The 13,118-nt window shown below is 38.7% G+C and overlaps 1 protein-coding gene across 4 annotated transcripts in view; it reads right to left on the bottom strand.

Annotated features, from left to right (window-relative positions):
* Bard1 (BRCA1 associated RING domain 1) overlaps positions 1 to 13,118 on the bottom strand; it is a 75,607-nt gene that overhangs the window by 15,532 nt on the left and 46,957 nt on the right. For 2 of the 4 annotated variants that reach the window (NM_007525.3, XM_006495631.4), the window contains 3 exons: positions 10,547 to 10,655; positions 4,574 to 4,706; positions 3,612 to 3,704 (listed from right to left, as the gene is read on the bottom strand). In NM_007525.3, coding sequence (NP_031551.1) covers positions 3,612 to 3,704; positions 4,574 to 4,706; positions 10,547 to 10,655 — 335 coding nt within the window. Of the gene's footprint in view, positions 1 to 3,611; positions 3,705 to 4,573; positions 4,707 to 10,546; positions 10,656 to 13,118 lie in introns of those variants that run through there. The other 2 variants (XR_003947336.1, XM_006495632.4) reach the window with 2 other exon arrangements.

The following is a 13,118-nucleotide window of genomic DNA, read 5'->3' on the forward strand; positions in this document are numbered from 1 at the left end:
ACAGGTTTTAATTTCCCTTTTTAAGATCAACGCCCTGAACTGTCCAACTAATCTTTGGAAAAGACCAAAAAGAAGGATCGAATTTTAACTGGTATTAGAAACGTGAAGGTTTTAATTCATTCTTAGAGGATGTGGATTTAATACAATAAGCACATATTCTTTTGAAAAATGTTAAAAATTAATTACAATACCGGTACCTTGACTGTAATCTCAGCATTTATTCTCAATGCACAGGCAGGAAAACCAGGGTTTGAGGCCAGTCTGGACTATACAGGAAGCCCATTTCTAGAAAGAAAAGCACCCTCTTTGGTAGCCCCGGCCACGTATGTTTTCTGTCACACACTGACAGTTGCCAGGAGAAAGGGTACAACTGTTTCACTCCTATGCAGGTCATACCCCAAGTCCTGCTACCATATAACAGACACCTTTCCCACTTGTATTACTTGTGTTACTGACGTCAAATAAATTATCAGAAAAATAGGGGTTATTTGATAAAATAATTTTCTTTATTCTTAGAGAATCTTTGATGGGAGACTTTTCTGTTATTTGCTAACTTGTTTTTTTTTGGGGGGGCAGGGGGGAGGTCTATGTAGAACAGCTTGCTGGGAACCCACTTGGTAACCAAGGATAGCTCTGAACTCCTGTTCGTCTTGCCTCAGCTTTCCAAATGCTAGAATTACAGGGCTGTGCCACCATGTCCTACCTGATGAGACTTTAGGAAACACACTCTTCTAATCAGTTCTACTTTACAGAAATGTTTTAGTATCTACTTACATTTTATTAGTTGACAAAGTTTATTGGGCAAAACAGAAATTCCATCAATCTTTATAACTCTCTACAGCACTTTCAAAAGTTCACTTAAAAAGGCAACTCTAATAGAAAAGATGACTGTTAAACTGATCATGACGTTACTTAGTGGCTGCCTTTTAGAGTCCGTAACTCAAATCAACCAGCCAATGAGTAAACAATACTGAAGGGTATCCTCCCTGCTCTTCCTCATTCAGCTCACAGGAGTCTAGAGTAACCAAGCTCAACCAAGTGGGAAATAGACAGATACACAGGCAGATCTGCAGATGGAAGTGAGCCAGGCCAGCTCACCTCTGAGTGCCTGGCTCACTGAAACTACAGGACACTGTCTCAAAAATTATGATGCCAGGCTAAGATGTCTGATGTCAAGCTCTGACTTTCACACACAAGGACACGTATACATATGATAAAAATTCCTCTTCAATTCATTTGGTTTATGGAAAATACCACCAAAAAGTTAATATTAAAGCTTATATGTAGTTATTTTATTAATAATTCTATCTGCCAAGAAACTAATTCCTAGAATCAAACAAACATTTAATAAGTCATGCACCTTTATAATTAATTCTGAACGCAGTAACCCCCATCATTTTCTCTAATATATATGATTTCTAGACAATTCTGAATTTCTCTGAAATGCTTTCCAAAAACATTGAGGTGCCTGACACAGAAAAGAGACTGAGGTATTGTTAGCACAGAAAGACTTTGAGAGCATATGACTTATTTTATAAACCCAGTGACCTACTGACTACTTAAATACTTGTCTCAGACTTTGAATTTATTTCTCTTTGAGGTCTATATTAAAAAAAATATGAACATATGAACTTCAATAAGAGATCCTATCCATCGTTTATTCTAAAAGAACCTTCAGTATTAGAGGATGTTATTCACTACAGTGAGAATCACCAAACAGCACACTATTAACTCAGCCTGAGTCCATCAGGGATTCTATAAAAATGACATGGCCAAGCCATTAAAGTGACAAAACTCACATTTCCTACAAAATGGTTTTATAGACATGGATTTCCGGTACATATAATCAAATGCCAGTTCAGCAAATTCTTAAAAATAGACTCAAAGTCCAGAACCATCAGATCACTCAAAATTCCACAGGGTTTCTTTATTGATAAGATCTTGCTATTATGAAAATTGACTAGTTCTAGCCATTGGCAATAGTTCTGGCCCAGGTATGGTACAAAAGAATGCATAATCTTGGAGGCATTTGGTGTTTAAATACTGAGACTCAGAAAGACTTACTACAGACAGGAAGGGTAAAATAAAGTTCAAAACCAGACATATATTGCCAATTCACACAATTATACCTCTCAAACTGGTTTGACTAAGAGTAAACTATTTTCCAGACTACTGACTATTTACAGATAATGAGCAGAAACGAGAGCATAGCTCTTATCACAGGAAACCAAACTCAAGAATATTAACTACAAGGAGGAAGTGGAAGCCAGTTTTAATAGCTGATATCTCTCCAGGTCAAATCAATTTCAAGCCTAAGTTCTTGATAATCACTCTACCATAAGGCCTTCAAAGCACAAAGCTAGTATTTTTAGTGAATTTTAATATATGATGCACTTCTTAAAAACAATATCCCCATCGTTCTACTTTGGTCTAACTACCATTCCAGGAGGCTGCAAGTGTCCATCCAGTGTTAGCATCTAGCTCTAGCACAAGCACCAGACCACCCCAGTACGGAGCAGCTCCATGTGGACAACTGGGTAGCGGGCCTGGGAAATTCTGCCCTTCAGTCGTTCCTGACATAAGAAATAGCAAGACTCCCTGTCAGTCCTCTGCAATCACTTAACTTTCCAAAGAAGTACTGAGTAAGAGCGGTGCATCTGCCATCATACTTTAGCTAGCATACCAAAAAGTAGATCCATCCATTAGGGACCAAGAAACAGGAAATAATAGCAATGGGGAGGAAGTTATGAAAAAGTTTGAGAGAGGAAAGGGAGGGGAGAAATGTTGTAATTAAAGCTCAATCTCAAACATAAAAAAAAAAAGATAATTAGGAATATGCTTTCTCCTTTTAATCCTAAATGACAAAAGGTTAAGTAAGAATACCATCCGCTACAGTATGTAAAGGAGCCAGCAGCTCTGAGGGTGACCGCCAACAGAGGAGAGAAACAGGGACAGTGATGGAGGCTTAGGCAATGGCTGCTGGAAACCATGCAGATCAGGTAGAATCAGTCAACTCCCCAACAGATGCCTAAAATGACTGAATCAGCCACAAGATTAAAAGATATTATATGGGTAATACTGTAGAAATCTTAAATGGAAAACAATAAATTAATTTCACTTCACAGATGCACCGAGCAATGCATTTAAAACATGAGTATATTTTGTCAAAAGAACCATTTAGCATTAATATGGACTATTTAGACTTCAAAGTTAACATCAAACAACATTTATTCTTTATTAATATGCTTGATATTATTGAATAAAGCTACTTTAAAATCAAAGCATATTTATGCACATTTATTAAAAAAAAATCTGAGGGCTGGAGAGATGGCTCAGTGGATAAGAGAACCTATCTGCTCTTCCAGAGGTCCTGAGTTCAATTTCCAGCAACCACGTGGTGGCTCACAACCATCTGTAATAGGATCTGATGCCCTCTTCTAGTGTGTCTGAAGACAGCAACAGTGTACTCATATATATAAAATAAATAAATCTTTAAAAAAAAAAGAAATCTGAAAGGCACCAATGATACATGAATCTTTCAAAACGGTGACTAACTCCAAGGACAGGACTATACTAACTGGTCTAGTAATCCTCCCAGATCCAGTACTTACAATCAAACTTCAGGATCCAGCATCCACTGAGAATCCCAAGCATACACTTCAGAGTACTCTGCGCTTCCTCATCAGGAACAATGACATGAGTTACTAAGATACAAACAAAGCAATAAGGAAAACAGAAAGAAAATAATCTACTTTTGATAATCCGTTAATTCTATTTAATTAACTGACACTTCAAAGATAACTTTTATATTCAGTATAATGTTTCTTCTATTCAGTACTTTTTAACCTGGCCATCAACATGAAAAATAAGATCATAAAACACATCATAAGGCCTGGAGAGATGGCTCAGTGGTTAAGAGCACTGACTGCTTTTCCAGAGGTCCTGAGTTCAATTCCCAGCAACCCCATGGTGGCTCACAACCATCTGTAATGAGATCTGATGCCCTCTTCTGGTGGGTCTGAAGACAGCAACAGTGTACTCATATACATAAAATAAATCAATCATTTGAAAAAGAAAGAAAGTTAAAAAAAAAAAGAAAAACAAACCATAAAACAGTATTCACACACAAAATTTTCAGCTACTTTCAAATGATTCATGGTATCATACTGTACTATAATTTATTATTAACAAACTCAGAAAATCTGTTCTTCTGACAGTGCTCTATCCTAAAATGTATATAAGGCTTAACCTTACAGTTCCTGTTGAGGGTAGAGCACCTGCCTATTAGCATGTAAACAGCCTGGGTTTCTTCCCAGTACCATAAAAACAAGCAAAATAAATGCTTTATATTTCTTAAGCATATCAAACCTATAGAGTATAGATACATTTTATAACATGCAAACTACATAACTACAACCCAATGCTTAAAGCATTAATAAATTAAATTAATAAATTAAATTAAAACATTAATAAATTATCAGGTTATTCTTTAATGGGACTAACATAAAATTGTTTTCTACCAAGAAACAAAAAACAACAATAAAAACAAAACAAAACAAAAAAACTTCCTCACCTGTACTGTCAAATTCCATACACTTTTTAGCCTTAAGAACTGTCTCAAGTTTGCTGAGCATTTTCTGCTGCTGTGAAGAAAGCCCACTGCCTATAAATACCAGCGGCCCATTCTTTCGCTGCCCGGTGTTCACCTGTTAATGAATAGGCATTATGGTAAAAACACGTAACAGAGAGAAGGCACACACTCACTAACAAGACTCCTATTTTATTAATTACCTTATTCCAGTTATAATCCCCAGTAATTTCTAGTGAGTCAGTGCCCATCAACCTAACACTCAATGCACTTGAATAACTATTTTCTATTTATTCTCCTGCCAAGCCAATGTTAGTTGAAATAGCTTTGTCCAAACAGCAAGCTGCTTTTCCTGATGCTGAACTAGATTCACAGAGGGCTTCATAATTTCATTCTGTTCCCAGTAACCTAAAATAGCCATTAAGAATGACCAATTTCATATCCCTTCTCCAAAGAGTTGAACCTAAAAAAAAAAAAAAAAAAAAAAAAAAAAAACCTAAACTTGATCTATTTAAGCTAAGATAATTTTATCAGCACTAATTCTGAAGAAAGAAAATAATTTTTTAACCCTGAATCAAAGTGATGATCCTGGGCGAGAGAACTGAGGAGTGAAGAAAGCAGATGCACAAATAGGAAGGACTCCCTGTTGCTCCTGAGAAAGAACAACGGCTGACTTACAGAGACTGACGCTTAACATCTAAAGACAAATAGACAGCAGCGGTGAAGAATGTGTGAGATGTGAAGGGGCGACAATTCAGAGTGGAGCACCCAAAAGCCTAAAGGACAAAACTACAACTAGAGTTAGACAAAGCTGCTTGTGAAAGAGAAGGAAAGAGGAAACAGAACACCAGCACTCCTGTGCTAAGGACAAGATGCCACATCCACATACAACACAAGCCACTGGGCCTTTGCATGCACTGAGTGCAAATGTGCACTGAAGGCTGGGCTGTCAAAGGCTCTGTAGAACACGAGAGAGAAACAGCAAAGGCACCATCTCAGCTCAGCAACTAGAGGAGACGCTCGGTATGTAAACATTAACTTCACATCACAATAGTGATGACTTCTTCAGACTCCCTATGCTAAGACAGTGAAGCTGTTGGTTAACTCTACAGTTGACTCAATTCATTCAAAATGAATTAAATGAGAGCTACTATATAGTAAGCACACAAAAATATCATGATAAGTGACAATGCATGGCACTGAAGTTCAGCAAGGTAAGTTATTTACCCACTTATGGTTCAGATAACAAAGATTTGACTGGGGACATATACACGCATATATTATTGTATTCCCATATAAATGCATTATTAATCTCTTGTCAGAGAATACAGCCAAGTCAAATTTAAAGTGTAAATATTCCCTAACATGAAAATAGTTCAGAATATTTTCAAAATTGTTCAATTACAATGATATTAAAAGTCAACTGTCAAAAGTTCTTGTCCTTTAAATAAGTACCATCACAATAGCTCTGCAGAGAGTACTCATTTTATATGACTCCACCTTAGGTAAATTAGCTCTTCACATAAAACACACAAGTGAAAATTATCATTTCTAAATACAGCATACAAAACTATTTGTGCCAAGCAAGGGAAGTATCAGAGTGGGTCATGCATTTTTCTATTGTAGTCTCTTTTTTAAAAAATTGCATAAAGTATAAAGTCTGGTACTAATTTCTTATAATTAAGGACTGCTATAATAAAGTATAAAGTAAACAACTGCCAAGGACACATGTCAGCTTGGAATTACACATCATAGGGGCTGAGAGTTTCATTCAAGTAAGAAGGTGTCAGAACCAGGATGCTCAAATGAATCCAGAGGTAATACTCCTACTTTATAGAAACTTAGGGATTTGTTCCTTGACAATAAGTAAGCTCAGTACTAAAATTCAATATGGACCTTTCGTAGATAAAATTACTGCTATTATTAATAAATTTATCAGACTAGTGGAGTTAAAGCGTCTGAAAAGGCGGCTAAAAGGAGGGCACAGGGGGACAAGGAGCTTGCAGCTAGGCCTCACTACCCGAGTCTGATCCCCATCTTAGTGGCAGGAGAATGACTCCTGCGGCCGTCTCCTGTCCTCCACGTGTGCACAGTAAGGGTGAATCTAGTCACATACACACTCACACATAAACATAAGCAAAGACAATAAAAAAAAAATCCCTAAAGAATCAGGAAAGACTAGAAAAGATAAACATGTTGCTGTAAGGGACAGAGAAGACCCTAAGTGACATGGCAAGAAGCTTTCAGTAAAAGCAGAGGTTGGTTCTCAGCCTCAAAGCAGAGCCACCAAATTTTACTTGAAACACAGCTTTGAATGAGAAACAAAGGAATTAAACTGCATCGACTTATCAACACATGCCCTGATGCAGTGCCTCAGCACAGTTGTCAAGATAAATATAACCACTCTAGACTCCACTGTCAAGCAAGTGTACATGGTGTGGGGACCAGCATGCAGCACACTCACCACTCTCTGGGGCTTAAAAGCCTGCTCACAAAATCCACACACTATAAGTGAGAACTCAGTACTCGCCACACTGCTCTCCAGGAGAAGACCTGTTACAGGGAACAAGTCCCTGCCTTCATGCGGTTTACATTCTAAAAAGGCAATGCAGACAGGCAGACAGGCAGACAGACAGACACACACACACACAACAGCAGGAATGTGCTGTCCTTCCCTCAGCTGTAGGGTAAAGGGAACAAAGGGTGGGCAGTGAGCAGCACTGGGAGAATGCTGCTTTTAAGCAATGGTATGGAGTTGGGGCTGTAGTTCATGGGTAGACTACTTATCTAGTAAATATAAGATTCTAATTTCAGTATAAATAGATACAATCAGGTCTGAAGGGTTAAGGAAGCAAGATATAGGAACCCTGGCTTCTCAAATCTATTCTTGGTAAGAAAATAACTTAAAGCCAGGACGTGAAAGGGAATGTATTTGATAGACTAAAGACCTAGCAAGACAGTCAGGTTGAGCGAGTGGTGTCTGATGGTGGCTATGGGCATCCATCACAGACCTTACCTCTTAATGACTATATATGACCTACCATCTCCACTTACATAGCCTGTATCACCCACTAGGTTCCCGAGCCAAATATCAATCATTAAGACAATAAGATTGAGGCAGGAGCAAATAAGTTGTAAATTCTAGGCTATCCTAGGCTACATAGTGAAGACCTATCTCGAAACAACAAAAAGACATAATGATAAACTCAATCTCACATGGCATATAGAAAGTGTATGTTTCTTAGATTTCAAAATAAAAATCCTTTTAAAGGTGATTGCCATAAGACTCCAAGAATACCATAAAAGTATCTGTATTTCTTACACATTTAAAATAATGCATGATAACAACTTAGACATACCATGTCTGGCAGGAAGTTCAAGTACAAATCAGTAAAATAAGAACCAAAGTATAAAGCATGGCATGGCAGAGCAGAGCCAAGACTTATGAAAGCGAAGCTCTGATTGGTCCATTAAGAAAAAAAAATGTTCAATGTCTGGTTAATAATCCTGGGCAAATCATGACCTTTCTAGGTCTCAATTTTTCCATTTTTAAAAGGAAGAAATTAAAGTGCTGACTTCTAGGTCCTTTTCATTTCCCAAACTATCATTTGGAACACATTTATCAGACTGCAGTCTAAAACAAAAGGTAACGTTTCTCAGGGTATAAAGGAGACTACCCCTGATAGCACCTGTGACCACAGCAGATTATAACCAGCTCAGGCGAAATCTGTAACTGAGCAATGGCATCAATCACCACTGCACTGCCCTTTCTGGATGAGAAGGGCTCTGAAGACCAGCCATGGCTTCACTCAGCCTGACAAGACCCAACAAAGCAGCCTGGGGTGACTGAGTGGACTCTGGTAGTAGTTAGGGGGTATCACATCCCGGACATTACCTCTTAACAACTGCACATGACCTACTATTCCAACGTACACAGATGTGTTTATCAGTCACTAGCTTCCTTAGCTAGGTGTCAACCATTAAGACAATAAGAAGGCTTGGTCATAGTGCCACATCCTTCCATCATTTGAATAAACATGAAAATAAAGTGAGCTCACTGTGTCTGTCTCTTCTCTCCATCCTCCTCATTCTCATCTCACTACCATCAGCCATCATTTCAGATCCTACGAATTCTAGACATTGCTGCAGCAACCTCCACTCAGCCTGAGCTGCATCTGACTGCTAGCTCTCCTGCAGATCGTTTTGTTCCAGGTATAAACACACAGATGAGGCCCCATTAAATCTAAAGTCCCTATTAAAAAGTTATGGCCTCTCTCAGGCTGATCCCAATCTAGCTTCCCACCCTGAAACTACTTAACGTTCTTTATGCTCTTCACACACTAAACATTAAGTTCTTCAAATTTCCAAGGGTTTTCTATGCCTCCATTCCTCTGAGAAGCTGAAGCAATGGGCTTTGCTGGTTTTCCACACAACCATTCTTTTCATTCTTTTCATCTTCTACACTAACATCAGTCAGACTTTATTAGGTAGTCGCCCTACAAGATCTGTCCCATCTCTATCCCTGGATACCTCAAAACCAATTTGTAGCCAGTTCTAACAAAAAGCACAAGAAAAGATCTCAGCAAAGGCTCCAATAAAATGCTTTGCTGTCTTCTAGCTGGCCACTGTCACATCTGGAATTATAGCAACTACCTTATAGGCACAAGGACATATCCGTAACACCAGGGACACTAAGTCAAGGGCATCAAGTAAAGGAAAAACATGGGTCCTGAGTGCAGTCAGCAGTGCCCACGGTGGCCTTTGTAACAGTCAGTGGTGACAATTACAAGCTGTCTGTTATCTTCCACAACAGCATTCGTCAGCTCTTTCCCTCAGACACTGTCATCTTCTGTGAAGTTCTTCCTGACAGCTTCTGAAATGAGCTTGCTCCTATTGCACATGTCACAGCCTCTGCCCATTTCATAAGCTCTTATTATATATTACAATTTATAATAGACTTTTTTACATTTATATCTTCCAATTGGCTATGGGTTAACAAGGAATGGGATTCTTCCACTGTCTCTAGCTGGTACCTCTTATCTAATTCACAGGCTCACATATCCAATTACTAGTTAACAGTTCCATCACGAGATGTACAAGTGGATCAGAGGACAAAGGGTCTCCCCTCCCAGTACTAGGAACTGGCACCAACTACACCATGACTCCAGCGAGACTAATTCTGCTTGTTTTCCACTCACCAGAGAAAACCCAAGAATAAGAAAAAACACACACACTGAACCACAATACTTCTCACAGACCTTCAGTGCTATTCACTTAGTTAGAGTCTTATCTGTCACAACCTTGCCTGTTATTTCTTCCACTCTCCCACACTCTGTAGCACAGAAGTTCAGCCCTGTCACTCTTGCACTGAAACTTTTCAGTGGTCTCCATTCTCAAACTCTCAGTTATCGTCAGCAGTAACAAACTCTGGAATCTTCAAGCACAGCCATTTCATCTGCTTGAGGGTCTCTATACAATGTGTGTTATGTGGCCACCTGGCTGCCTCCCTCTCATAATCTGTCTTAGTTTAAATTGTTCCTGAAAAGGCCCTCACGAACACAGTGTCCTTCAGGAGCCTAGCACCTCGCCCAGTTACATACTACAAAGCCATCTTGAAAGCACTTGTAAATTTACTTCTGAAATGAGTGCATGTATCAATTTACATATTCTCTGACCATTTCTTCTCTACCTCTTACTGGCATGCAAGTTCCTTGAAATAAGAGTTGTTTTAGTCAAATGCATTGTTGTATGAATGCTGCCTAAAGTGCAAAGGATTCAATAAGATGTCTTGCTAGACTTATTCTGATTGTGTCTTTGAATCCATAGTAGTCAGTACTCCAGAACTGCTTAGTAATGGTGAATAAAAGCTATCTGCTAACTGGAAGTTTTCCTACTTTTTCCTTTTATAACCAAGTTCAATAAAAGACATAGATGTAGCAAAGCGGACTCCACACTTACGATAGAGCACTGGCTAGTTGAGAATGATTCATTCTCCTCTGGCAGCAGCAATAATGATCTTATATTCTCATTGTCTGTATAGTCCACAGGCCGCACACCAAATATGTTACTGTTAAAAGAAGTGCACATGGGTTTAAGTAAATAAAATGTGTAACTTCATTCTTAACAAAGAGACACACTTCTAGAACTATTTTCAACATCCTTAATAATACACAATTGTAAGCAAAGTGTCAGAGCTCACGTAGTCATGAGGATCGACTATCAAATGCTCCTGAGCTGGGTGAGGAAGGAAAGAAGGAACCCAGAGCACTCCATTCCCTAGGGACTGTGCCTCCTGGTGAGGACCCAGGTCCTTCCTAGTTCTTCCCTGCAGCCCCTTCACCTTTTCCTACACCTCCGACCCATAGAGCAGCTCTCTGCCAGACTCACAGCCTCCACACTAGGCTGGGACTCAGGTAGGCAAACTGTATTGTCCTTCCTGCCCTCCATTAATGTTCCCCCTCCACCCCTCTGTGCAGCCTGTCTGAAGGAGTCCCTCCTCCCAGCCCACTTCATCCCTTTAGGGGTCTGGCCTCAGGCTCAGGTTCCATTAGTTCTTCCCTGTGGCCCCTCCCCTTCAGCCTTTCCTTCTACCCCATCTCCACTGCTCTGAGACCCCCCACCACCAACCCACAGAGCATCTCTCTACCAGAGACCTAAGGCTAGGATCTAGAATCACTCTCTACCAGGGACCCCAGAGCCACTACATTTGGCTGGGACTCGAGCCTCCTTCCAGCCGACATCCATTACCTAGGAACTCAGCCTCTTAGTGTGGACCCTAAAACAGAGACACTCTTGTTAATAGAGGGGCATATATTGTCACTCGGGCCAATAGACAAAAACTAATGCTGTAGTTAAATAATGTCATAAACGAAATAGACATAGCAGACATTTATAAAACACCCCACCCAAACACTAAAGAATATTGCTTTCTTCTTAGCAGCCTATGGAACTTTCTCCAAAAGTGGCCATAGATTAGGGCACAAAGCAACCAACAAATCAAAAAAAAAAAAAAAAATTGAAATTGATATCCTGCAGTCTATCTGATTACCATGAGTTAAACCTAGATATTAATGTTAGAAACCACAGAAAGCAGACAAACTCACTGAAGCTCAACAACTCACTACTGAGTGAAAAAGATGGGTCAAGACAAACGTGAACAAAGAAATGTAAAACGTTTTACGATGGAATGAAAATAAAAACCCAGTGTAGGGATACAGTGAAGGCAGTTAGTTCCAAAAGGCAAGTTCACAGCACTGACTGCCTACATCTAAAGCTTGACAAGGCCTTATATTAGAAACTCAGTGAACACCTGAAAGCTCTAAAACAATAAGAAATTAATACCCTAAGAGAAGAGGACAAGGAAAAGTCAAACTCAGGCTGAAAGTGGTGAAACAGAAACAATAACAGATAAAAAGAATCAATGAGATGAAATTGAGTGGATAGGGAGATGGGCAGAATCTAGGAAGAGTCAGGGGAGGAGAAATAACATGATTAAGTATATTCCATAAAAACAGATTTAGTAAAGAAAATTAACTTTTTAAAATGAAATTTTTCCATTAAGGGAGTATCTTTAACTAAACAGAACTTGCATGTACATTTTTCAGAATTCTGTATTCTGTGTATTCATATTTTTATTTCCTACTCATTAATGACCATATGTTTTTATGTGCAAACATAAACCATTTACTAGAGCTACTATAGGTGCTATTGTCTATATAAACAAATACAAATCTAGATTATTAAAAAGAAAGCTATCCGGATCCATTAGGACAAACCTACAACACAGAACAAACAACCAATAAAGTAATGTGTGTGTGAGTGTGTGTGTGTGTGTGTGTGTGTGTGTGTGTGTGTGCAAGCATGTGTGCTCAATCTAGTCTAAATAAACATAGCCCCTGTAGATTCTATGCTTCAGAGAACAGCTGATTAACAATCACTGAACACACACTGCTTTCCAAGTCACAGCATGTCATTCTGGAAGAGGTTTCAAAGATCATAGTAGGACTCTATTATTTCCTAGAACATAAACCGGAGTGGCAGGTTCCAATGATCTGATTAGGTCACACTTGCCTTGTATCATACTCAGTAACATTCAATACTGTCCATGCTTAATATATCCATTGTAAATAATTTGTTAAAGCTATAACACTTGGTCAAACATTCCTTTTCTTTATAGTTGGAGAATATTTTTAAAATATATTTTAATATACCTATGGTATTAAGCTTTCACACTGAAGTTATCTTTTGAAATATCTTATGGGTTTTAAGACTATGGTATTTATACCTTCCATTATAGCTCATTACACACACACACACACACACACACACACAGACACACACACAGATATACATGTCCATGGTTCAGTGCTTATCAAACATGTACAATACTCTAGACTTTATACAAAGCACAAAGTGAAAATATAGTGTGTTAAGTGGGAACCAAAAATATTTTCAAGACACTAAACCAATTTTATAAACTGAATTGAGTGTCTAAAAATGTCTTAAGAGAAAAAAGACTAAAACACTACAG

This window comes from Mus musculus, chromosome 1, assembly GCF_000001635.26.
Source record: "Mus musculus strain C57BL/6J chromosome 1, GRCm38.p6 C57BL/6J".
Classification (NCBI taxonomy): domain Eukaryota; kingdom Metazoa; phylum Chordata; class Mammalia; order Rodentia; family Muridae; genus Mus; species Mus musculus.